The following is a 27,043-nucleotide window of genomic DNA, read 5'->3' as shown; positions in this document are numbered from 1 at the left end:
TTACACCTGCCTTTGGTACAACGTAAGTGATCATTTCTACCAACTTACTCTAGTAATTTTATGTGGTGTGGTGTGCAAATTTGCTGTTAAAGAATACTAGCTTAACGCTTAGTTTTTGGGGGCCTAACTTCTACCCCCCCCTCTTTTATCAGGGGAGGGTCATTGGGGTGGGCAGACTGCATGGGCCGTGGCCCTTATCTGCCGTCTATTTCTATGTTTTCTATGTTTCATTAAGCTTTTTTTATTTCCAGCCACGGCAGTAAAAGCTCCGAAGCTCGTAGAATTCCTATGAGCGTCGGGCCGGCGACCAAAAAAAACCTAACGCGGCTTCATAAAAGGGGGATGGGGGTTAGAGATCTATATAGAATTTACCCCTATCTGTTTTATGAGGTTTCAATGAATGTTTTAGTTTAGTCATGTCTATATGATTAAAATTTTCACTTTTTTGATATTTAGGTTCCTTTTCCCTACTGTTTATTATTTACGTGTACACATCCTAAATCTATTCTTTAAATAAACCGTCAACCACAGCCACAGGATTAGCAAGAAAGCTACGGAAACAAGAGAATGCAAGATAGTCCTATTCTGACTCATCTGTATCTTGTCGCTTGTTTATCTCAAAGGCCAAAGTGATAAAATGGTAGCTAGAAAGTACATGAAATGTATTCTTTAGCTACCCCTCCTAAAAAAATCCTTACCAATCTCAGCTTCTCTTTCTTCTAGCATCCCATGTTCAATCCCCTCCTATCTCTCTTGCTGAGCAGGCCATGGGAGGAGGACAACGGAGCAATGGTGTATCCTCCAAGTAGGTCACCCAAGGCATGGCTGCTGGTTTGACCTGTGCATGCCACTGCAGAGTCATATGTTTAGGGCAGCAGTCAAAATATTGCAAGTTTGTACTTTGTGTGTATCTTGTTTCAAGGGGAGTGGGGTCTTGTCATAGCTGATATCTCAGGAGTAGTGGTATTGGCTGGGAGCTTTTGGAGGGGTGTTTTATATCTTCCAGCGATGGTCTGTTCATTGTTTCTCTAGTATGGGTTTAGGGGAAGGGGTGGTTGATCGCTGGAATAATCTTCCGCAACAGGTAATTGAGGCCAGCAGCGTGCCAGACTTTAAGAAAAGATGGGATTGGCATGTGGGATCACTTCATGGGCGTAGTTAGGGAGTGGGCCATTAGTGTGGGCAGACTGGATGGGCCGTGGCCCTTTTCCGCCGTCATTTTCTATGTTTTGTTGGTATTATGTTGTTGATTTGGGCAGAATGGGGGAGGGGGGTAATTGGTTCTTAGGTGAATGTGTGTTTTAGAAAATGGGGTGACCTAGACTTCAGAAGTTTTTGTATGCTTTGATCTCAGTGTGTGAGACCTGTTTGTATGTATTGAATTATCTGTTGTTCAGTTATCCTCAATAAAAAAAAAAATGTTTAACCATAGGGCAGCAGTCAAATGATGATGTATTCTGAGACACAACTGCTGCTTTTCTCCTGGTGTCTACTCGGTGAGGGAGAGCGTGAATTGACTGGAAAAGGCAATGAAGGAGCTTGTAATGCACCACAAGATAGCCATGCTTCTTAGACCTGACCCATCTTCGGTCAATTCCATGGAAATCGGCCAGATCCATAGGAAGGGTTTGCTTTTTTGGCCCTTTGTGCAGCATCACAGGAGACTGGGAGAGATGGTAAAGTTTAACTCGCTGCTATAAACCCTGAAATAAAAGAAAGAATCATAGGCTCTATTTGAGGGGGTTAAAGAGTGGAGGAAGGAGTTGGTTAGTGGATTGGGGTAATTGATAGGAAGAGAACTGATAAGGCTTTGTGGCCTGAGGGTCTCACATATCACAAGGCTCTAGTGTGGAGGTCCAGAATCAGAGGCCTTTTGGCCAAGGTGTTGGTTCTAGAAACCCATTAATCAGGACTAGCTTTGGAACCAACCATTGTGGTCTTGGTATGTTGGTTCTAGTGCTGTACATTCCAGTTACAAGGCTCCTAAGATGGGGGTGAGGGGCACAGATTGCAACAGGAACAGAGGATCCTTAATGGTGATACAGCTAATGATAAATCTGGAGATCAAGTGAAGCTCACGCTATCTCAGCGAGGAAGAATCAGACAAGGACTGAATCTCTTAGCTGCCATCAGAACCCTTTCCATGGCCATAATCCAATCACAGGTCTGAAACAGATCAGCTGCGCCCTGCTGCTTCACCTCCACCCTGCCTGGGAACAAAAGCCATTCAGGGGCAGCTGGAGGGCTAGAGAAGTCACATGACTCACACTGCAGTATCGATTTAATAAGCGTAGATGTGTCTGAATCACAGGCTACAGGCCAAGCCATCAATGGTTTCTTTACATGATGTGGACTCTTGAATAGAAATACGGAGCAGCAATAGTGGGGAAACGTTGATTTTGAAAATTTCATTTAGCAATACAAAAAGCACCACTTTTTCTGATTTCTATTTCACTCCCCACAGAGATATGCTAATGGCTATGAAGGTTTTATGGAGTTGCTCCCAGCATAATGGGTGGGCAAATAAAGGATAACACTGTGCTTATCATCTTCAGAAAATCCTCTTTTTGAATGCAGTTTGAGAACTGAAGACCAAACACAGTTCAGGACAACTATACACATGGTCACCATGGGATGAGACCCACTCAGCAGCACTTAACAATAAGGACAAGCAAGAAATCTTTATAACGCAGAAGATGATCCAGCTGAGCAACTCCTGTAATGTACAGAGGGAGCCTTCATCCCCAGGGATTGAAAGGACAGGCAGATGGGATCAAGTGAATTTGTTCTCTTGGCTCCCAGCCCAGGTTCTTGTTTCAGCAGAAATAAACACAGAGGAGGTATGTCTCCAGCAGACAAGAATTTTAATGAAATGCTTTGGGCTTCTCAAACTGTGGTGTAGCCTAAGTAAGAGTTCTTTCCTCTGTCTCTGCTCCACTTCCTTCTCTGTCCTTTTCTTCCCTTTGTACTCTGAAATCTCTCTTCAGAGGCCTCCCTTTCTCCCCCCCTGCCCCCTCTCCGACAACTCTTTCCTTGTGGAATGCTGCTGGGATTACTCAGTTCTTCCTCTCCACCTCCTCTGTCAGCAATGACAGATGGGAGGGAGGAAAGGAGAGAGAAGGATGGAAGCCAGCTGCTTCCTGACCCACATCAGCCAAGAAGGCAAGCCTGGGACCCCCCTGCCCTGAAAAGGGGGATCCCTAGATTCTCTGCATAGAGACAAAAGGAAAATTCCCATCCTCCTCTCCCACCCCATGAACACCCTAAGCCTAATGGTCACATCATAAGGATCCCAGGACATAAAATGAAAAATCTACTTGTCTGTATATTAGAACTTCCGAAACAGCTGCATTGTACCCAAAGAGATTTACATTTCCGGAAAGTTCTGGAAGAGAAACAAGAGCCCCCCCCCAAAAAAAAAATAAAAATACCCCTTTCAAGATCCGCCAAAATTCACACACACAAGCACCAACTTAAGCAGAAAGTACTAAAGAAATTTTTCTTACAAAGCACAGAATGGTCTTTGAGGCACTTGTTAATCTGGCCTACATTTTACTCAGGAAAATCAGCTGTGGATGAGGGCTGCTGGAAGGAACAAGGGAAGGATCTAAGGATGTCAGCAGAGTGTTACCCATGTTTCTGACCCTCTCATAGAGAAGGACACGGTGACAAAATTCATCACCATTCCCGTTCCAGCAGATAACCTCCACGTCATTCTTTAAGGAGAGAGGGAAGAATCAGAGTATGAATGGTCACAGCCACTGACTGTCAAAAGCCTTGCATTGAAGAATGCTGTTGTAGGACTAAGGATGAGATAGACACTAAAGAATGACATGGGATTGTTTCCCGTGGTTATCCACGGGGACAGGAACAGTGATGAATTTTGTCACCTTGTGGACCTTTTTCTCATGAATTTAAATAAAAGGTCTGAAATATTGAGGCTCTTTTATTTTCAGTGCCATAAAGCCCCAAAGTTTGAAAAGACATGACATGCTAACAGCCCCTCTGCTTCTTGGCAGGTCCGTGCCACACACAGTTCACTCAGTAGAACTATTTGTGGCCAAACACATGCATGTACATGTTCTCAGGTAGTAAGAGATGCCATCTGGTACAGGTCATAGCTTGTCTAGTACACACTTCTACATCTGAGCAGGATTCTACAGCTGTTCCACTTTTCGACCCAACCTCCCCTGCTGCCTCCTGCTCTCTCCTTTGGTGGGAATGTCTACGAGCTCTGCCAGTGTGCCCCTGGGTAGAAGCATTGTCCCTCCTGTCACTTGCTCTTTGCCCAGGTCAGTTTGCAAAATAGTTTCGAGACTGGACAACTGAGATGAAACTAGTTTGAAGAAGCTTTCAACTATGTTTGGAGAGATACTGAACTAAGCCAAGCAAATCAGTGCATGTTGAGAAGGTTCTGTGTGCTATGCTTCAACTTGCCCTCTATCGCTTATCTAGTTTACTATTCGATTGATTTCTTAAGCCTCTTGAATCCCCAGCAGCAACCAGATTAGCAAGAGATGCAGGAATGACCTCATTGCATCTGACTGGAATGTCGGTTATGCTCTCACAAATTAAATCAATCCCCGAGGTTAGCTTCTGGGATATGCAACCCAGGCGGTTGTAACACAAAGGGCTGCTATCATGCCAATATCCTCTTCCCTCCTACATATTAGAACATTTTCACTTCACGTCATTTCTAGGAATGTTTCAACAGTTTTCGATGGGCACTTTTTTCATTAAGAGAGTAATGTGCTTCAGAAGTGTATGCTTTATTTGGAAAGAGGGCACACACTTGCATGCTCTCTTCCCAGTAGTGTGCATGCACACGTATACTGCTTGTGCGGCAAATAAAAAAAACATGAATTTTCATGGTTTTTCTTTTCGCTCATTTGAGTTTTAACATTTTCAATGTCTTTGCCAATGACAGCCCATTCCTACATAGTATATGGGTAAAGAGAGAGGGCTCAGGTGCTGGGCTAGTAGGTTGTCAACTAGCAACAGATTCACTCAGTAGAGTTGATCCCATCCTGGGTTTACCCCACTGCATGCAGGGACTTGTAGTTCTGACATCACAAATCATTCCTTAAGATAAACAAGATGACAAATTTCTGTGTGCAATGGGGTAAACTCAGGGCTGGACCAATTCTATTGGGAAAATCCAGAACCAGCTGGCCTAGGGCAAAGGTCAAGGGGATAAAAAGAGGCGGGCAGGTTGCTACGCAGGGGAAGAAAGACAAAGGTGCTGCACTGGAGATGCCACAAGAGAATGGAGGCACCAAATTTCAGTCTTGGCACATTCCAGCAGTTAGCCCAAAGCTAGCCTGTGACAACTCCAGTGACAACTCCAACTTACTGGATACAGGAAATATGTAATGGCTGTTCTCACAGACTCAGAGAAGCAGTTTAAAGTTGTTCATAAACCAATAATATTTTGGCCAAACCCCCTTTATTTATGGCCCGAGACTTGGCAGAGTACAGGTTTCCTTTGAAGGAGTAACCATTTCTCAATTCTGGCTAATCTCAGAGGAGGCAGCTAAATACCAGGAGGCTTCATGTCTCACGTGGACTTTCATAAGCACTGTTTCACTCTCCTGGTGCCTGAAATTACTTTCACTGTTTACTATAAATGTTAAGGGCTTTCTTGCACACAATCCTGCAGCTTCTGCTGAAAAATAATCTATTTGCACCACAAACAAATTTCTCACCGGCTGCGCTTTGTATACGTCAGCTGTCTCCTTGGAACTTGCAAAGTTCCAGCTGGGAGATAACTCAGGCACCACAGTGGTGAGACGTCCAAGGATGCCAACTTTGGTCCTGGGCTGATTCCAGAGGAGGGTTTTTTGTTGTTTTTTTTTAAACCAGTCCTGGTTTTCAGCGTACATCAAATGTGGTGCAGGAGTTGAAGTCCCTGATTCTATCCACTGCATGAGGATTGACCGATACCTAAAACTGATCTAGGGTCTCCCTCCTGGAACTGGAAAATTTGGCAGTTCTGAAGTTCCATGACAAAGGTAAAAAATGAGAACAGGAGATAGGATCTCCTGCATGCGGCAGGGCATTCCCGGTTTTGTGGACCATCTTCCACACTTCTGCTGATGAACGTGACTCTCCTACTCAGACAGTGACCTTAAAGTTGTCAGCTGGTGGGAAGGGGGGGGGGACAAACCTAAACTGTGATATATGCATACATATGCTAGCATCAGAATTTGCCTGATCTATGCATGCATATGGCAGGACTGGAGACCAATTCCATGTGCAGCAATGAACTGGGAGGAGGTCTGACTCAACTGGAGCCCACTCACGCAGTCCCAGTGTAGTGTTCGGTGGCTTGGAAGCCTAAACCAGATGCAGCCGGGCAGTAGAACACCATTCAAAAATAGTTCCCAACCTGATCAGATTGAGTTCTCTCACATCAGGCTGCTTTTTGGGGTAAAGACCTAGAACAACTCCTATTGCCCACCACTTATGAGGTATTCAGGAAACGCCTCAAAACTCACCTATACCTGAAATACCTAGACAGCTGACCCACTTTCCTCCTTCCCCTCTCTTGCCCTTTCTCCCCATTGTTCCCACATCCCTTAAGTTAACTCAACTTGTACGTCAACTCAACTTGTACTCCACTAATCTTCTGTAAACCACATAGAACTTACCGGTATTGCAGTATATAAACTGTTATTATTATTATTATTATCACTTACTGATGGTGAGGTGAGCCAATTCAGTGTCAAGTGACATACAAGACGCAAGGGAGTATTTAGGGTCTGGCACTTGTGAGTTTCCTTTGTCCCCAATACCTTCACCGGCGCTGTAATTTAAAAACTTTGGGCAGCTGGCAGCGTTGGTGACATGACCCTTCTGCTGTCAGCCTACGTTGGAAGTTTTTACTCTGCAGTGGCCCCCCTACGCAGGAACAGTGGAAGCTTCCGGAATAGGCCGTCAAAAGGATCTCCTTGCTAAAGTTGCCGGCTGCCTGAAGTTTTTAAACTGCAGCGCTGGAGAAGGTACTAGGGACAGTGGAGACTCACCAGAACCAGACCCGACTCCAGAGTGGTGGCTGGACTGGATAGAGTGAGTGCAAAACCCAGACAAACTCCCTCCAGTCCGAGAAACAGTCCAGACACTTGGACAATCCTCTAAAAAGATAGCAAAAGATTGGGGAAATGGGTAATTTTAAATCTCAAACATTAGTAACACCTACCATATGAAACAAGCTAAATTGTAGTAAGAGCATAGGTAGTATTGTTCTTCTTCTTATTAGCATCAGTAAGCCAAAACTGATCCTAATTTCCATCCAAACCACTATATGAAAATTTTTTTGGAAAACACATCTTAGAAAATTATCCAATACATTTTTTTCAGCACAACATGTAATTACTAACCTTCAAAAATAAGGGAGAAGCATCAGACTTTTGAGTGGAAAGGGATCATGGGGGCCTCATAGCTCCTGCTATTGTAGAATATGAAACATAGAATATGACGGCAGAAAAGGGCCACTGGCCCAACAAGTCTGCCCACTCTAAGGACCCTTCCCCCTAAGCACTTCCACAAAGTGAACCCACATGCTTATCCCATTTTTTCTTAAAATCGAGCACGTTGCTTGCCTTAATTACCTGAAGTGGAAGATCATTCCAACGACCAACCACCCTTTCAGTGAAGAAATACTTCCTAGTGTTGCTATGAAATCTCCCACCTTTGAGTACCCACTTCACCGATCCTCATCAGATGTAATCATATGTTTCTACCTCCCAACCTTCCTATTGTAAAATATGCTTTATTCAAAAACATGTTGATAAAATCCCTTAAATATCTTTAAGAGTAAATCCAACATCTACTATATCTTCATTTATCATAGAATATTATTATCAGAGTGCAAGGTTCCACTTATCTGGTCCAAAGGATCTCAGCACTGTAATTAATTGAAAACTCCCGACGCAACGCCGTTACATGGGCACAGCGACGCTGACTAAAACCACAGCCGTCGCACGAACCTCCTCAGCGTTTTGATCAAAGACCTGCCTCGTGGGAATTCACCACCACACAACTCTGAGACCTGGCTAACTCTGCATCAAATCAAGGTTGCCCACCGTTATCTTATCACCGGCATGCAAATTACACTCCGGTGAGAAGATAACAGTGGGCTTCCTTGTTTTGATGCAGAGTTAGCCAGGTATCAGAGTTGTGCGGTGGTGCACTTGTAGGAATTACAAATTATAACAATTATTTTTATTAAATCTAACTTCTGTTAAAATAAGATTTTAGAGCCTTACAAATAAGTCTATATGAATTGAGTTGTCTCAAATGAAGCCCAAGAATTTATCGTCACTCTGCAGAAATTATGTTCTAAAAAAACTAGGTGCACAGGGGCAGATATTATTCAATGATGAGTCAATCATATGACAACATCCTCAGTTTTGCATTCTTTTAAACTCAGTCACATCCTGGGACATGGTGTACAGTGTGAACATGTAGTGTGAAATCTCATAAGGGTGACAAAATGTGCTCTCAAAGCATGGGTGGAAGGGGGGGAGGGGGCTGGGCTTTGAGCCCGTGTTGACCACTTCCCGTTTGTCACTTCACTTCCTGCATCAGAGCTACTGCATGCGTGAGCTAAATAGTCCCCAATGCTTCTGCTTGTGCGCACACACACCACTTCCTGTTTTTCTCAGTTTTTCTCTTTTAAGGTTGCCAGTTTTTCATTTGCTGCAATATTGATGCAAGCACATATACAGATAAACATGCAGGAATATAAATACAGTTAACTAACTGCTTGTAGTAAATGACCTAAGAACACAGGAGCTGCCATACCGAGACAGAATGCAGACCCATCACGCCCAGTGTCCTGTTTCGAACCTGACAGAAACCCAAAGAGTAGCAACATTCCAGAGCTGAGATTGTGATGTCATAATGCCTCATTCCACCAATGCCTAAGAGCCAACCTCAGCAGTGATGTCACAATAACTTGATTATCCTATACTTGGCTCACATAAGAACGTAACAATTGCTATACTGGGATAGACAAAAGGTCCATCAAGCCCAGCATCCTGTTTCCAACAGTGGCTAACCCAGGTCCCAAGAACCTGGCAGAAACCCAAAGAGTAGCAACATTCCAGAGCTGAGATTGTGATGTCATAATGCCTCATTCCACCAATGCCTACGAGCCAACCTCGTCAGCGATGTCACAATGGCTTGATTGTCCTATACTTGGCTCACATAAGAATTGCAATATTGGATCAGAGCAAAGGTCCATCAAGCCCAGGCCAGTATCCTGTTTCCAACAGTGGCCAATGCAGGTCACAAGTACCTGGGCAAGATCCCAAAGAGTAAAACAGATTATATGCTGGGTAACCTAGGAATAAGTAGTGGATTTTCCCAAGCCATCTCAATGATGGCCTATGGACTTCTCTTTTAGGAAATGATTCAAATCTTTTTTAAACCCGGCTAAGCTAACTGATTTCACCACATTCTCCGGCAACGAATTCTAGAGTTTAATCACATGTTGTGTGAAGAAATATTTTCTCCAGTTTGTTTTAATCTACTACCTAGTAGCTTCATCGCATGCCCCCTAGTCCTAGTATTTTTGGAAAGAGTAAACAAGCGATTCATATCTACATTACATTAGAGATTTCTATTCCGCCATTACCTTGTGGTTCAAGGCCTTTCTACTCCACTCAGGACTGGATTTTCAAAACTCACTGGTAAAATCCAGTGAGTCAATGTAGTGGCTGTAGTGGGAGGGACTTTTATTTTACGGGCAATTCTCAGCATAATAGCATACAAATTATATGCATGCTATTTGTGCAGAGAATTGCCAGTAAAGAGTGGGAGGAACAGAAGAATGGCCTTACTGGGTCAGACCAATGGTCCATCAAGCCCAGTAGCCTGTCCTCACGGTGGCCAATCCAGGTCACCAGTACCTGGCAAAAACCCAGAGTAGCAATCGCTAAGCACACTCCTCTCTTCTGTCAAAGCTCCTCTCCCTGCCCTGACCAACTGAGCCACAGGTCTCCCAAAGTCCTGCCGGCTCAGCTGATTAACTGGCAGAGTCGGAGTCTGCTAGGAAGCTTGGAAAAGACCATGGTGAGTCATTCTAATTGGCTGGTAAAATACTGGCACACTAAACCGTTTGGAACAAGTTCAGTGACCATCATTAAATGCATGGTAGTTCCTGAGGGACTCGTGTGGGAGCATACCTTCAATGATAATGGCAACTGCACTTCCTCTCTTCAACAGTTCATCAGCAGCGGTTCCTACATGCTTCTGGCAGCTGACTTGGAAGCCTTCCCTCTGATGTGTTTGCATTTTGCATCAGAACGAGGGCTTCCGGGTCAGCCATCGACAGCATATAAGAACTGCTACCAGTGACCTGTTGAAGAGAAATGCCTGTAAGAAGAAATGCTGCACGGGCAGGTGGGCCAGCAGATGGGGATGGGGTGGGTGGAAGGAGAGGATAACTGTTGGGACATAGCGGGTGGAAAGGGAGGGAAAGATATGTTGCCAATAGGGGAGAGAAGAGAAACAAAGAATGGAGCAGGAGGGAAAGAGAGAACACAAAGAATAAGTTAGAGTCTCTATGGGTCAAAATTCTGGGAACAAATGGAACAGAAACAAAGATCGGCATCTACTACTGACCCCAAAGCAGTCCGAAGAAATCGATGGAGAAATGACGAACGAGATTAAACGCAACTGCAAGGGAGGCAACGCAGTTATCATGGGTGACTTCAACTATCCCGGAATAGACTGGAACCTAGGCACCTCCGGCAGCGGTAGGGAGACCAAGTTCCTGGATGCTTTGGCGATTGCTTCCTGGAACAACTTGTCAAGGAGAATGTGAGAAGAAACGCAATTCTGGACTTAATTCTAAATAGACTATGAGGACCAGCACAAGGTGTAGAAGTAGAGGGGACGCTGGGAACCAGTGATCACAATATGATCTGCTTCAACCTGGACACAGGGGCGAAAAATCGATCCAGAATGACGGGCACGGCACTGAACTTCCGAAAAGGGAATTATGAAGAGATGAGACTCATGGTGGGGAAGAAGATTAAGAAGAGGATAAGCACTGTAAAGACGCTAGAACAAGCATGGTCCCTTTTTAAGGACACGGTCACCGAGGCGCAAAATCTATATATACCGTGTATCGGCGAGGGATCCAAGAGGAAAAAGAACAAGGAACCGGCATAGCTCACTGTAATGGTGAAAGAAGCGATCAGAGACTTGTTTAAGGAATGAAAAACGGATGAAAACTGGAAAAAGCACAAACAGCATCAAAGCAGGTGCCATAAGGTGGTAAGAGGGGGCCAAAAGAGACTACGAGGAAAAAATAGCCAAGGAGGGAGCGGACTGCTGGGCATGATGGACCACTGGTCTGACCCAGCAGCGGCAATTCTTATGTTCTTATGTGGAAAGGAAGAAAGAGGGAGACTTGTTGGACATGGTGGTGAAGATGAGGGAGAAATATTAGATGCTGTGGTAGAGAGGGGAAGGGTGGGACAGATGGAAAGGGATGCAAGAGGAAGAAATGTTAGGCAATGATGGAGGGAAGGGAGGGAGAGATGTGGCATGATGCTGGAGAGGAGAGATACCATGTTTCCCCGAACATAAGTCCTACCCCGAAAATAAGCCCTAGCATGATTTTCGTGGTAGGTCCTAATATAAGCCCTACTCCAAAAATAAGCCCTAGTCACCGGCAATAGCACTTCCCCCCGCCCCGCAGCCGAACCCCCACTGACATTTCCATCTCTCCCTCCCATTAGAACGCCGCCAACCACAAGACCAATATACCTTGCAAACGGCAGCGTCAGCAGCAATCTAATCAGGCCTTCTCCTGCCGGGGTGTTCCATGTGCCGCATTTCAACCTGATTAGATTGCTGCCAACAATGCCGTTTGCAAGGTATATCAGTCTCACGGTTGTCGGTGTTCTAATGGAAGGGTCAGTGGAAGTTCGGCTGCGTGAGGGGGGAATAGAAAGATGTTGCAAGGGGAGGAAGGGAGGGATTGAAGCTGTGCAAGGGTTCTGCTGCACAAGGGATGGGAGGGAGGCAAGGAAAGATAGAAAGATGCTGCAGAGGGAAGGCACAAGTGGATGAATAAGAGGGGAGGAAAGATGCTGCACATGTGGGGGAGAGAAAGGAAAGAGGAAGAATTGGGGTGGAGGAAAGGAAGGGAGAGATGATAATTGTACATGAAAAAAATAAGACCTACCCCGAAAATATGACCTAGTGTGTTTTTGGACCCAAAATTAATATAAAACAGTTTCTTATTTTGGGGGAAACGTGATAGAAAGAGAAATTTTGAGCATGTAGCTGGTGGGGAGGGACAAAAAATGCTGCACAGGTGCAGGGGAATATGAGAGGGAGAAATGTTGAATGTGGCATTAGAGGGGGTGGGATAGATGCGCCCTGGATCCAATCTCTCTCTCTCTCTTCCCACTTGCTTTGCAGCAAAGGACGGAATGAGAGAGAGGGAGACATAAAGGACAAGGGGGATGAGGAGAGAGGAAGAAATACTATGCAGAAGGAGGAAGGGAAAAGAGGGAGATGTAGGATCCAGGGGCAGCAAGAAGTGAAGATGCTGTACAATGGGAGGGAGGGAAGAGAGAGAGAGAAATGCTGGAGCATGGTAGAAGGGAACAGAAGGAGCGCAGGGGGGGGAGGACAGGTAGATTTCAGGCTTTGAGGGTGGGGAGGGGAGAAAGAGGGAGCAGATGCTGTGCAGGAAGGGTGAAGGGAAGGAGAAATTAGGAATGGAGGTACCATGTGGGTGAGGTGTGGGAGAAGAGTGGGTTGGCAGGGAAATGAATAAGCAGAAGATAGTGATTACAGTGGGTAAAATTTGGCAATGGGGAGTAGACTGAAGATGGAAGGGAAAAGAAGATTGGGTGAGAAGTTGAAAATTTGAGTGAACTTAGGTAGAAAAGAAAAAGCTAAATTGAAAGGTTAATCCGCCCAGAACTGCAAGGTTGAGGCGGAATAGAAATTAGTAATGTAATGTAATGTAATATATCAGAGACAATTGTAGTGAGGGAAAAGTAAAAGACAGAAGAGGCATTGTAAGGAATTTCTTAAATTACAGGGAATAGAAAAATGAGAGATGACGTAAGGAATTCCTTAAATTAAAAGACAGGGTAACTGCAGCAGGAGGGAGTTTCTTTCTACAGTTTCCTTGTACGAGTGCTTGGTAACCTTTGATTAATCTAGTTATGTTTACTTTGATCAGACCCAGCTAGAAAGATTACTTATTGAAAAAGAAAGTTCTGTTGAGGGATGATTTGTAGATCATTTGAATTTTCACAAGGTAAAGGTTTATAGATTTTGTATTATTTCACTTAACCTATTTTATTTTCTTAAATTGTCTGGTTGGTATGATCGATGTCCATCACTTCCCACTGATGTGGACTATGACTTTTTGTATTTCATGTTATGTGAAATATTTATAAAATAAAGTTATAAAAAGAAAAAGACCAATGGACAGCAGCTGCTTGAAAGAGAATTTGTTGAGGTCAGGAAAGCAAAAAAAAATAAAAATGAATCTAGAACCAATTTGATTGGAAAATAACCTCCCTTTCACAAAGTCATGTTATGGCGTTACTCGAGAGGGTTCAGAGGAGAGCGAAACATCTGATAAAAGGGATGGAAAACCTTTCATATGTTGAGATTGGAGAAACTGGGTCTCTTTTCCCTGGAGAAGAGGAGACTTAGAGGGGATATGATAGAGACTTACAAGATCATGAAGGGCATAGAGAGAGTGGAGAGGGACAGAAAGAGAGAGAGAGAGAGAGAAAGATTGGAGAAACTGGGACTCTTTTCCCTGGAGAAGAGGAGACTTAGAGGGGATATGATAGAGACTTACAAGATCATGAAGGGCATAGAGAGAGTAGAGAGGGACAGAAAGAGAGAGAGAAAGGGAGACAGAGAGAAATAGAGAGAGATAGAAAGAAAGAGAGAGAAAAGGGGAGACAGAAATAGAGAGAGAGAGATAGAGAAAGGTTGGAGAAACTGGGACTCTTTTCCCTGGAGAAGAGGAGACTTAGAGGGGATATGATAGAGACTTACAAGATCATGAAGGGCATAGAGAGAATAGAGAGGGACAGAAAGAGAGAGAGAAAGGGAGACAGAGAGAAATAGAGAGAGAGAGAGATAGAAAGAAAGAGAGAGAAAAGGGGAGACAGAAAGAGAGAGAGAGATAGAGAAAGATTGGAGAAACTGGGACTCTTTTCCCTGGAGAAGAGGAGACTTAGAGGGGATATGATAGAGACTTACAAGATCATGAAGGGCATAGAGAGGGACAGAAAGAGAGAGAGAAAGGGAGACAGAGAGAAATAGAGAGAGATAGAAAGAAAGAGAGAGAAAAGGGGAGACAGAAATAGAGAGAGAGAGATAGAGAAAGATTGGAGAAACTGGGACTCTTTTCCCTGGAGAAGAGGAGACTTAGAGGGGATATGATAGAGACTTACAAGATCATGAAGGGCATAGAGAGAGTAGAGAGGGACATATTCTTCAAACTTTCGAAAAATAAAAGAACAAGAGGTCATTCGGAAAAGTTGAAAGGGGACAGATTCAAAACGAATGCTAGGAAGTTCTTCTTTACCCAACGTGTGGTGGACACCTGGAATGCGCTTCCAGAGGACGTAATAGGGCAGAGTACTGTACTGGGGTTCAAGAAAGGATTGGACAATTTCCTGCTGGAAAAGGGAATAGAGGGGTATAGATAGAGGATCACTGCACAGGTCCTGGACCTGTTGGGCCGCCACGTGAGCGGATTGCTGGGCACGATGGACCTCAGGTCTGACCCAGCAGAGGCATTGCTTATGTTCTTATGTTAGCAGCTGCTGCTACGGTAATTGCTCCGACGTCCATAGGGAGCTAATGGACGTTGGAGTGTTTGCCGTGCGGCTTTGTAAAAGAGGCCCCAAATGTCCAACTAAAGCTTTAAAAATCCATTTTACTTTTAATTTACCCCCCTTTTACAACAGCATAGCATGGTTTTTAGCGCTGGCCATGGTGGTAACTGCTCTGATGCTCATAGAATTCCTCTGAGCATAGGAGCTGTTGATGCCACGACTGGTGCTAAAACTGCGCTACGCTTTTGTAAAAGGGGGTGAGGGGGTTACTGACTGAAATATGTTAGCTTTGAGAATTGTGTATAGCAGATATCTTTGTATTGTGTTCAACAGAAAAGAAATGCAGATGGAAGAGATTACTTGTCAGAGGGGAGCCAAGGCTGGCGCGAGCAGGAAGTAGAAGATGCTGTTCATGCCAGTGAACTTTTCTAGAGGCATGTGGGGTGAGGGGGGTGCTCTTGTTTTGGAGTGGTGCTCCTACTTTGGGGGAGTAGGGGGCGGGGCATAGCTGCCTACCTGAAGTCAGGTGCTACCATGGACGATTCATTGTGGCTGTTTCAGTGATGAAACAGCTGTGCTGAATCGTCCGTGATGGATCGTCCTAGAATCCTCACCAGCAGTGTCTCCAAAAGAGTTAGTTTTGTGGATACACTGGAGTAGAGAAGTTGCCTAATGGTAAATGCAGCTAGAGAATCAGAAAAGCCTGCTTCTTATGATCCTGGGCAGGTCACCTAACCTCCCCCCTCCTCACTGTAAGCCCTGTGTACCTGAATATAACTCCACTCTATACTTTCTGTATTATCAACACTGAGCTCACGTTATAATGAAAGGAACCTAACCCCTAACCCATAGTATGATCTCACACTCAAGTTTACCACTAGTGCTCTTTTTAAAAACTTGCATAGCATGGGTAGGAGGCACACAGGGCAGTGGCAAATTTCTGCACCCTCCTTTCTGCTCTCCCCGCTCCTTCCCCACCCCCATGCCACATCCTTTCCCTCCCCCCGGAACCTCTTTAAATTTTTGCCAATGTGAGCAGATTCTCTGGCTTACTGCTCGCTCCAACATTGGCTTTCCTTCTGATGTCACTTCCTGGCCTCACGACCCAGAAGTGATTTCAGAGGGGAGCCAGGCCAGCGCAAGCAGCAGGCTGGAAAGGTTGCTCGCGCTGGAGAAAATTTAAAGAGGTGGGGAAAGAAGGGGGTGTGAGCATGGCATTGGTGGGGAGCACCCCCGCCAAGAGGGCGCCCCAAGCAGTCCCCCCACCCTGTACTACGCCACTGCTTGTAACATATCAAATACAGTCTCCTTCTGGAGTTACTGTTTGGTGATTGCTAGCTCTTTGCCTCTCTAATTTTTAGACTAGTGCATCACAAATACATTAACTTATTATTTAAGTGCAGTTGCCAAATCCTTGAAGATTCTTCTAAAATATTTTAGATCTGTTTTATCTATCCCATCTACTCGGTAGAAGATTTTCATGCCATCCACACAGGCATAACACGTAGTGTACAGGTTTCCCTCCATATTTGTGGGCATAGATTACTGTAATTTCAAATACAAGCTCTTTAATTTCCAAAGTACCGTACTTGCAAAGTCAATTTATCTAACTTTAATCTTTGGATTGGCCACATGAGCAAACAAGTATCAGGTGGCAGTTTAAACTATTATTTACTACTGAAGTTGCTACTGGTCATTTTCCCTCAATTTAACTTTTTTCCTCAATGTATAAGAAAGTTTGAAATAAGAACATAAGACTTGCCACTGCTGAGTCAGACCAGTGGTCCGCTCACGCGGCGGCCCTCTGGTCTAAGACCAGCACCCTAACTGAGACTAGCCCTACCAGCGCACGTTCTCCTTCAGCAGAAACTTGTCTAACGTCATTCCACTCCACAAGAAAGGCTCCAGGATGGAGATGGCAAATTACAGACCAGTGAGTCTCACATCAATAGTGAGCAAACTAATGGAAACCCTAATCAAACACCAATTGGATAGGATCATGGACGAGGAGAATTTGCAGGATCCCCGCCAACATGGATTTACTAAGGGGAGATCCTGCCAATCCAACCTGATCAGCTTCTTTGACTGGGTGACGAGGAAGCTGGATGTTGGGGAGTCCCTGGACATCGTCTACCTGGACTTCAGCAAAGCATTTGATAGTGTACCACACCGCAGGTCCCGGGCTCAACCACACTCATCTGTTCTTTAGTGAACTCAAATTTTTGTTTACAAAATTTAACTTACAGTACTGCAAAATATTCACAATTATTGATGGAAATATCATGAATAACCAAAGTCGCAAATGCCAAACCCATGAATATGCAGGGAGACCGGTACTTTATTATTTATTTGGATTTATATCCAGTCCTCCCAGAAGAGCTGGTATGCAACTCACCTCGCCGGGTGGAGGGGGAAGAGGGGAGATGGAGCTGAGAGCTTAACTAAAGCATGCAAAAGCCCATAGGGCAACAGTTATTCACCCCTGAGATAGTTGCACGCCTAGGCTTTTCTGAGTCTCTGCCTCTTTGGTCTAGCAACTTATTTTAATGGATGAAGAGTGGGACAAAGGGATTTCAAACATTGTGACAATGGTACTTTGGAAAGGATTGATGTGGCTGAGGTTCCTTCTGCCTCTCTGTGAAAAGTTCTGCTTTTTTGACTTTTGCATCAGTGAATCAGTTAACAAGCAAAATGTGAAGTTGGTTTCCCAGTGCACACTACACAGGAAGTGCATCGGAGGTCAGTCACCGTCATGGCTGATGGCAGTAGCTTGCTTATATATTATTTTGGCTTGCTGACACAAACAGCTGGCATTTGGCTTTCTAGATACCTGTCAGACAAAATGGCCCTGCACTCTCCATAACGCACACCTGAAAGGGTATTACAGTAATCTAAGCAATATGTTATAAGTACATGTACTAATTTAGTTAGATTTTCAACTGCTAAAATAAAACTCGCTTCCTGAGATCTGTGTTACTACTATTTGCAAAGCATAGTGCAGAATACATAGCTGAACAAATTGATTTTTCAAAAATCGTTATGAGGGGCTTAATGCAATCTAGATTTCACACTGAAGGTCTACTCTGTGAAATGGTAATGCTACCTAGGAAAATGCTATTTGTAAATTGCCGTTTCAGAAATATCTTAAGGATGTAATCTGATTGTCATATATTCTATGTAATGTTTAAGCTATTTGTAACCCACCTCGGCTGTGTGAAAACTGTCAGGATATAAAACTAAATAAATAGCACCAAAATCATCATTTTTATATTTTATATATTTTTATATTACTATTTTTATATTACTGTTTTTATATTTTATATTACTATTTAGTATTTTAGGTTAATGTTTATCAATATTCAAATACTCATCTCTTTAGAAAGCATAGCATAGAAGTAGGGGGGGGGATCTTCATCCAACATAGGCTATGTTTCGCCCAAAGGGCTTTATCAAGGTACAGTGTACCTCGGTTTACGAGTATTTTGCAAGACGAGCAAAACATTCGCAAAATCGGCGCCTCAGAAACCGAGCTTGCCTCAATTTGGGAGCGGCGCCCCCCGTGATCCGGCACCCTCCCCCCCTCGCAATCCAGCACCCCCCCTCGCATCGCACCCCCCCTCCGCCGCAATCTGAAATCCCCCAGACCCACCCGAACACGCTTCTTACCCCCCTCTGGCCACCGGCATGTCCTGTGCGTTGGTGCCGGTGCCGGAAGATCTGCGTGCTCAAGGCCTGCGAGTTCACGCTCTCTCTGAGATTCTCGGAGAGAGCGTGAACTCGCAGGCCTTGAGCATGCGCAGATGCTCAAGGCCCAGCAAAGAAGAGGACGCAGGTCTTCGGGCACCGGCACCAACGCACAGGACATGCCGGTGGCCATATGGGGGTAAGAAGCGTGTTCAGGTGGGTCTGGGGGATTTCAGATCACGGCAAGGGGGGGGATGCGACCCGAGCGGAGGGGGAGTGCCGGATCACGTGGGGGGGAGGGACCTTTGGGGGAGCAATGCTGGTTCTTGGGGGGGAGTAGAGCAGCGCCGCTGGCCTCGGGCGGGTGGGGGTGGGTGGGAACGTATCAATTGAGTTTCCCTTAGTTCCTATGGGGAAACTCACTTTGATATACGAGTATTTTGGTTTACGAGCATGCTTCTGGAATGAATTATGCTCGTAAACCAAGGTACCACTGTATTTCCCCTTAGTTATGCCCGTCCCATGAATGCTATTCCGTCCGCTGAGGTCTGTGAACGGGTTATAACGTAATTACCTAAGGTGATTGTGTTTGTTTCTCCTGCTGATGAATAAACCTTAGGAAAATAAACACTACTGTGTGCCTAATATACTTGTGTCTTAATATTGATAAACATTAACCTAAAATACTAAATAGTAATATAAAGTATAAAAACAGACCGATGACGATTTTGGTGCTATTTGATCTGTGTATGAAAGTTGACCCACAGCTGCACCGCTGAGGTCTATAAATGATCTTCAATTTGAATATCTAAGGTATTGGTTTTTGATACTGCTTGACTGGGGACCTTAGAAAAAGTGTGTGTGTAATATTTTCTGCCTATTATATTTGAAGATATTAGACTGAATATAATATATGATCCCTGTCAGTATCTTCCGAACACATACCTGGGCTATCCCAAGTCTCTCTCTCCCTCCTAGCCACACCCATATCTAAGCAGTCTATATCATAGTAACATAGTAAATGACAGCAGATAAAGACCTGAATGATCTATCCAATCTGCCCAATAGTATTATAAATTAAATTAAATTTGTCTTTTTTCTTTGATATTTCTAATCTAATAAGAATTTCTGAATCACACATCCCGTACAGGTTCAATGCGATTTACCCATGCAGTGACATGGGGAATGGTTAATCTGCTGGCTGGGTTGGAGGGCAGTGGGGAGTAGAGTTGTGGATTGAAGGCTCTATCAAAAAGGTGGGTTTTCAGTCTGCTTTTAAACAAGGTAAGGAAAGGGCTTTGACGGACAAACTTGGGTAATTTATTTCAGGCATAGGGGGCAGCTAGATGAAAGGAGCAAAGTCTGGAGGGTAAAGCTAAGAGAAGCTTATATGAGGAATGGAGATCTCTGGGAGGTGTGTAAGAAGAGAGGAGAGATATTGAGGGGCAGAAGAATGAACACACTTGTGGTCAGCACTAGGAGCTTGAACTATATGTGAAGGCGGATAAAGATAGGGGTGGACTGAAAACCCACTTTTTTGATAGAGCCTTCAATCTACAACCCTACTCCCCACTGCCCTCCAACCCAGCCAGCAGATTAACCATTCCCCATGTCACTGCATGGGTAAATCGCAGTGACATGGGGAAATAGTTATATTACATTGTACAGGAAGACCGTAAAGTCCATCCAGTACTGTCCTTAGGTTCCAACTGCTGGAGTTGATGTCGAAGCTCACTCCAGCCTATCCAAATCATCTCATCATTTGTGGGATACAGACCATCTAATTCTGCCCAACACCATCCTCATATTCCAAATTACTGGAGTTCCTGTCGAAGCCCTCCCCAGCCCATCCTAAACCAAACTGCCATATCCAGGATATAGACCATGCAAGTCTGTCCTTTGCCGGCCTTGGTTCTTCAATTTATGCCCATCCATTTTTTTGATTAGAAATCCTCAGTATTCATCCCACACTTTTTTGAATTCCACCACCTCCCTTGAGAGGGTTTTCCAGGCATCAACCATCCTCTTCATGAAAAAGAATTTCCTAACATTACTTCTAAGTCTACCACCCCTCAACTTAGGAGTCTCAATATCCTCTAAACAACTGATCCCTCTCACAGAATGCAAGACCCATCTAGTTAAGTCAGTTTCCTTCCTGTAACAATTATTCAATGGCTGACTTCCTGGCTACTAGAGATCTTGTGCCCATAATAAACTATTTTGTATTCTGTTTCTATCTCCATCATCTTTTGATCTGTATACCACCACCCTATATATGAAGAAATACTGTATGTTCTAATGTTACTCTTGGGTTTACCCCCTTGGAGTTTCATAATGTTGGACATCTTGCTCTAGAGCTTTCTTTCCACTGAAAAAATGCTGTGTGTCATATTTTAACATCTTTACCATCATAGGTAGGGGGAGGAGCCTAGTGGTTAGAACAGTAGACTGAGAACCAGGGAAACCAATGTTCAAATCAAAATGATGTTCCTTGTGATCTTGGGTATATCACTTAACCTGTCATTTGCCTCAAGCACTTATATCGTAAGCCCTCCAGGGACAGGGAAACATCCAAATGTAACTCACCTTGAGCTACCACTAAAAAAGACTTGGAATAAATCCCCAAAATTAATCCACCACTACATATACTTAGCATTGTACTCTTATATATAGAGAGAGACCACCTGCTCTTTCTCCTCTCAAGTATACTACATATTTAGGTTCTGAATAGAGAGTGACACGGTGGTTGTTACCCGCGGCTAGCCGCAGGTAACCCGCCAAAACGGTGACCAAAAAAAAAGGTCACCGCGAGTTCGGGGACAAGGCCATTCACCACCCCGTGGAGCAGTGAATGGTAGCACGGGGCGGTGAACAAGTAATGAACGCGCAGTGAACGAGGGTTCGATCCGGCAGCCCACTCTTTCCCGCCGGCCGTCCATGCATCTCCCTCCCTCCTTTTCCCTTACCTTTTCTTCTTGAAACTGGCGATTTCTATAAGGCTACGAGCTGTATTACAGCCAGAGCCTTGAAGTTGCATCACGTTGCCTGCTGGAAAAAGTCTCCTTTGACGCAACTTCCTGTTTCCGGTTGCATCGGAGGAGACTTTTCTAGCAGGCAACCCGACGCGACTTCAAGGCTCCGGCTGTAATACAGCTTATAGCCTTATAAAAATCGCCAGTTTCAAGAAGAAAAGGTAAGGGAAAAGGAGGGAGGGAGGGAAATGCACGGCTGGCCGGCAGGAGGGAGCTGCTGGACCGCGTGAAGAGTGCTGGAGATGGGGGGATGGAGAGGAGAAGACGCTGAAGACGGGGACGGTGGCGGGGCAGTGAAAGAGACAGCGGGGACGGTGACGGGGCGGTGAAGGGGACGGCAGAGACAGGGATGTGGCGGTGAAAGGACCAGCGGGGATGGGGCGGTGCAGAAGATGGTGGTCCGGGGACGGGACGGTGACGGGGACAGAATTTTTTCCCGTGTCATTCTCTAGTTCTGAAGTAATGATTTCATAGAGCTCATGGTACAGACTCTGCACTGTTTTATGTAGCCCTTCTCTGGACCACCTTGCTCTGCCTTTATCCTTTTGGGAGGTCCAACTTCCAGTGTTAGAAACAATATATCAGATGAGGTTCCACCCCAGAAATCTTAAGATCAAATATGAACACTCCTAAAGTCTCTCTCGATTACTGAATATCCCCAGCAAAGAGAGAAACCAAAGGGAAAAATTCTAGAAGATACTCCAGCAAAACATGCACATAAGTACATTATAGTGTATTCAAGTTGATGGAAGTTTCTTTATAGATGACTTCACATCTATGAGGATGAGATGAGCCAGTCTAAGACTTGTTTCCATTACATTCTAGGACTTGTAATTTTCAGCTTTTCTTAAACAAACTTGAACAAGTCCATAGATGCAATAACGCAAGCCACATGGACTAACTTGCCCTGTCCCTGTGACCGGGAGCTTCAGGCAGACATGTTATCAGGACTGAACAAGCAAAACTCCTGCGACTGCTGACAGGAAGGAAAAAGCTACTTTACATTCCACTGAAAGATTCCGCTAGCTTGCGCCTGCTCTATCCTGAAGGCAGCCTTCTGTTCTCTGCCCCCGCCTTTCCCCTCCTGCTCCCTCAAGTGCTCTGGTTCATTGATATATATGTTACAGTCTCTCCATCTTGGATCTGCTTAGCTTGACAAAGTGAAGCTCACTTTTTCATATGCTCAATTACTGCAGCGACTATGGAATGCAAAGCTAACATATTATGCTATTTTTCCTCTACATTTGAGGTCAAAAGGAGAACGTAAGGCCTTTCTGAGTAATGCCCCTGCTTATGTATGCAACTCTGTTTGTACAACTTCCAGCTCAAGGCTGCTCAGATCACCACCCCAAAGTACTCAAACTGTAGATAGAAAATGGAGGAGGAAGTATGGTATATGTTTGACAGAACTGATGTTAGACACAAGAAGTTTTGTGATAATCAGGTTAGGATACAGATGTGAACCCACTGCACCTCAATAGCATTAACAACTTCTTACCTTTTTACGATTGGGGTCATTCTTTGCCAGACAGGACCTCTCCAGTGACAGGTAGCCCCCCAGCACTTGGATCTCCTCTACTGTGGGATACCTCTTCTTTACCAGAGCTGCTTTGGAGGTGTCTGTGTTTGCTGTGGTATCAGTTTCCAGACAGCCATTTTCTGCTCTGGTGGGGGAGGTCCTGGTGCCAGCAGGGGGTCCTTTGCGTGGGTTGACTGTGATGGTATTGCCACTTCGCCGTTGCATAGCAGGGTGGGTCACTTTGCCCACAAGCTCAGGAGATGAAGGTACTACTGGAGACTCTAGGCGGGACAGACCTCTTCCCAATGAAACTACATTGCCCATCCTGCTCATGGACAGATCCTTTGCTGGCTGTATTCCCTGATCTGGTGGAAGAAGTGATACCATTGGTCTATCTGCCTGGCTAAAGAGAGAACTGGCAGCGCGGATACTGAAAGGGGAAAGCCTCCCTTCCTCTGGTGTCAGTGGGGACATTTTTCCTGGCACTAGTGCTGGTTTCAGATTGTAAAGCCTGCTCATATTCGCAGAATCCTGCAGGGACTGGCTATCCACAGATGCTGTTTCTTCTTGCCTCTCCACGAGGTCACAGGCAGACTGTGCCCGACCGTTCAAAGCCTGGGCACCTTCCCAGCTGGCATTCAGAGCATTCTCTACTAGCTGCTGCCTGTTTTCAGTGTAGGAGAGGGCAGCTGCAGAACCTGCAGAGAGGCAGGAAGAGGAAGGGGGAAGGCAGCAACTAGCCGAGGACTTGTAAAGGCAGCTGGCTTCCTCTCCGTGACTAGGGCTGAGCTGTGGACGCAGGGGAGGGGCTGGCTGCCGATGGGGGATAATCACAGAGGAACTCTTTGACTGCAGCCGGAGGTTGGCCAGGGCCTTCCCCTGAAGGTCATCATCCGCCAGAAGGGAGAAGTCGGGAAGGGGAGCTGGCTGGATCTCAAAGCAGTCTCTACGGCTGATGGAATCTGAAATGGTTTGATTTAGGCATGGAACAAAGATCGCCCTAGTATCTGTGGTTTTTCCCTGGGTGGATTCCTGTTCCAGATGGTTCTCATCTGTTGCCTCAAAATGTCTTGAAGACTCCTTGTGCCATAGTGGGTTGGGAGTGGGACAAGTCATGGACTTGCAGGAAGATTCCAACCCTGGCAGAGGCTCCTTGGCTTTGAACTGATTATGAAAGGTCTCTACAGCATGTTTAGGGACCTCTTGTGCCTTCTCTCTATCAAAAGGGGGGCTGGCCATGGAGAGACCCAGTGATTGTGTGTTGGAGAGATTCAGGGGTCTTGCCATAATACTTGGCTTCCATTTAGTGGCACTGCCATCCTCCTGAAAAAGGAAGAGGTCCCCTGAGTTTGGCGAACTGCTGGCCTCAAAAGAGTTTTTGAAGCTATCTCGTGGCTCTGCTTTATCCACAATATTCTCAGTGCTCAGTGATCTTACAGGCCTAATCCACTTGCTCTTTTCTTGCCCAAATTTGCTCAGCAGCTTGCTGACAGTGCCACGACGAGGATGCCCTCTGACCGGAAGATCCTCCTGCCCCTTGAAAGAATTGAGATCCTCTACACTACGACTGAGGGAGGATTTGATGGCCAGCATGTCAGCAGCAAGAATATCTGGTTTTGTATTGCTCTCATGTACAGTCATTAGCTCATTAAGGGCCTCCGCACTCTTGCACTTAGCATCTTCCTTCAGTGGGGCTGAATGTTGTTGGAAGATGCAAGGATCCGACTCAATGATGATAATGTTCTCAGCCTTGGTGGTCCTCACTCCAGGCATTTGAGCATGGAGATCTGTCACCTGCCTCACCCTGGAGGCTGTATCACCCTCAAAGCTCTCCTTCCGCTGCTTCTCTAGTTTTATGAAGGGGTTTTGGTGGACTGGGCCAATCTTCTCCTGCAGAACCAAGCTTTCTGGCTCAGCATTATTGCTGTGAAAAGTACTTGCTGCTTGACTACAAAAGGAAACATTGTGCAACTGTGAGCCATCCCAGTTCCCAGCTGCCTCTGAGAAAGAAGTTCCAGAAGAGCCCTCCTTAGCCCTCCTGCGCTCAATGATTTCTCGCTTCCAGGTGGGCATCTTTGACAGCCTCTCTCGCTGCTCCTCATTCTGCCTCCGATTATCTTCTTCCTCTTTCCTCCTCCTCTCCAGCAGCTGTAGCTTCCATTCAGGTAACCCTGACATTTTGCCTTCAAAGTGAATGCAGCTCCAAACAGAACTACAATGGGGAGGAGAGAGAATACCTCCAGAGAAGAGATAATAGAGAGGGTGTGGAGTTGAACTAAAAGATGTTGGGATTTCCAGATGATATGTATCTGTTTAATGGTTCAATCATATCTGCTCAGCAAAATGAAAGAGGTTGTCACTGATGCTAATAGGTGAAACCCTAGTGCTGGCCTTTTCCCATAGATCTGTTCAGCCATCAATTCTGTCTCTCCTAATAACCCTTTGAATGAGTTCCTTAAATGTTCATAAAATACAATGGGGCAGCGACAAATGTTATCTGACGTGTGCAAGGTTTGTTGCACCCAGAGATTGCCTTAAGTTCTTACCTTGGTGCATTTGCCTCCACATGACCAGGTACTGTCCTCAGAAGGGCAAAATACAGAAACCGCATATCTTAAGGGTAAGTAGCACTTGTGTGTGCTCGATGAGACAATAACAGTCTGGCATCTATAGTTGCTCCAGCCAGGAATAATCCTTTCATCCAAAGAGGCACAAATCTGTTGGTCCAGACTGCTAAAAATCCCTTTACAGTCCAGGAAAACAAAAAAAATTATATAATTAAAAAAATCAGAAATGTCTTAAGAAAAATAACTCAAGACTTTCATTGTTGGGCATATCCTGCTGGGATTTCTGTGTACTGAGCTAGCATCAAAAATGTCTGATCCTGTCCATTGAAAATTGGCTGATAAAAGGTCCAAAGAAGGGCGCTCATCTTAAAAAGCATGGCTGATCCTTGGGTTTACATTCCAAAATCCTGGATTTCGTTCTCAGACATCCTCAGGAGCAGCATGGCTTGCCAAGTTCTGTTCTGTCTTTCAAAAGATCAAGCGCTTGAAAAACACACCGAAGGGCAGCAAGCTGCCGGGGGAAAAGAGGAGGAAAATCCAAAGGAGCTGAGAAATCTTACCCATGCAGTGAAAAGGAGGCGTCTCAGTAGTTGTCCTTTGTTTTTAATAGAGAGGCGAATAGGGGGGGAGAGGATTCCCTTGCCTCCTTTCTTTCACCAACCTCCTCAAAAAAAAAGTGAAGGCAGGAAAGGAGGAGAAACTACAATCTTTGTACAGAAAAAAAGACCAGCTACATGGGAAGGAAGGGGAGGGAGCAGGGAGGGGAAAGGAGAGGGATAGTAGATCTCAGCTGCTGCTTGCAGGAAACAGAGGAACAGAGAAAAAAGGGTGAGGTTAGACTGGGGACATTAGCCCAGCATGGTCTGCACTAAGGCTGCTGTCCCAGGACAGATGTGAACAAAGGGGTTGGGGCTATAATACGGAAAAGATTTTGCCTATACGCACTCCCCTTCCTTTTCTCTCCTGACCACAATTGATGGGGATATTGACAAATTACCAGCTGAAACACTGAATGTGGAAAGCAAAAGGCAGAGGGGGAACAGTGGAAAGATAGCGCTTAGTGGTGGGGGAGGGGAGCTGACACGGGGAACTGACACATATCCTTCCCTCAAGGGGAATTCCTCCTTTGTGAGCTAATGTGAACCAGTCTAGGCTGCAGAAAATAATCTGTGAGGCAGAGCTAAATCATTGTGGCACGCCTATCAGACACATTTGAAAAAAGCTTCTAGACCGGAATTAGTTTATTTGCATCATATGCAGCAACCACTGAATATAAAATGTGGAAAATTTTTTTTTTTTTGAAAGACTCCTCTTATGGTTTTATACACCATTACAAACAGCCCCAGCAAACCAGATCACAGAACAGCATGACGAAAACAAGAAAGACTTATAAAGGACCAA

General features: G+C 45.1%; 1 protein-coding gene across 1 annotated transcript in view; it reads right to left on the bottom strand.

Moving 5' to 3' along the window:
- PPP1R18 (protein phosphatase 1 regulatory subunit 18) overlaps positions 1-26,294 on the bottom strand; it is a 37,681-nt gene extending 11,387 nt beyond the window's left edge. Inside the window, exon 1 of the mRNA XM_033916133.1 lies at positions 23,055-26,294. Coding sequence (XP_033772024.1) covers positions 23,055-25,253 — 2,199 coding nt within the window. The 5' untranslated portion in view covers positions 25,254-26,294. The remainder of the gene's footprint in view (positions 1-23,054) is intronic.
- Between the last annotated feature and the right edge of the window lie 749 nt (positions 26,295-27,043).

The sequence above is a fragment of the Geotrypetes seraphini genome, chromosome 12, assembly GCF_902459505.1.
Source record: "Geotrypetes seraphini chromosome 12, aGeoSer1.1, whole genome shotgun sequence".
Classification (NCBI taxonomy): domain Eukaryota; kingdom Metazoa; phylum Chordata; class Amphibia; order Gymnophiona; family Dermophiidae; genus Geotrypetes; species Geotrypetes seraphini.
The sequence above is the reverse complement of the archived record's forward strand: the minus strand, read 5'-3'. Positions and strand labels throughout refer to the sequence as shown.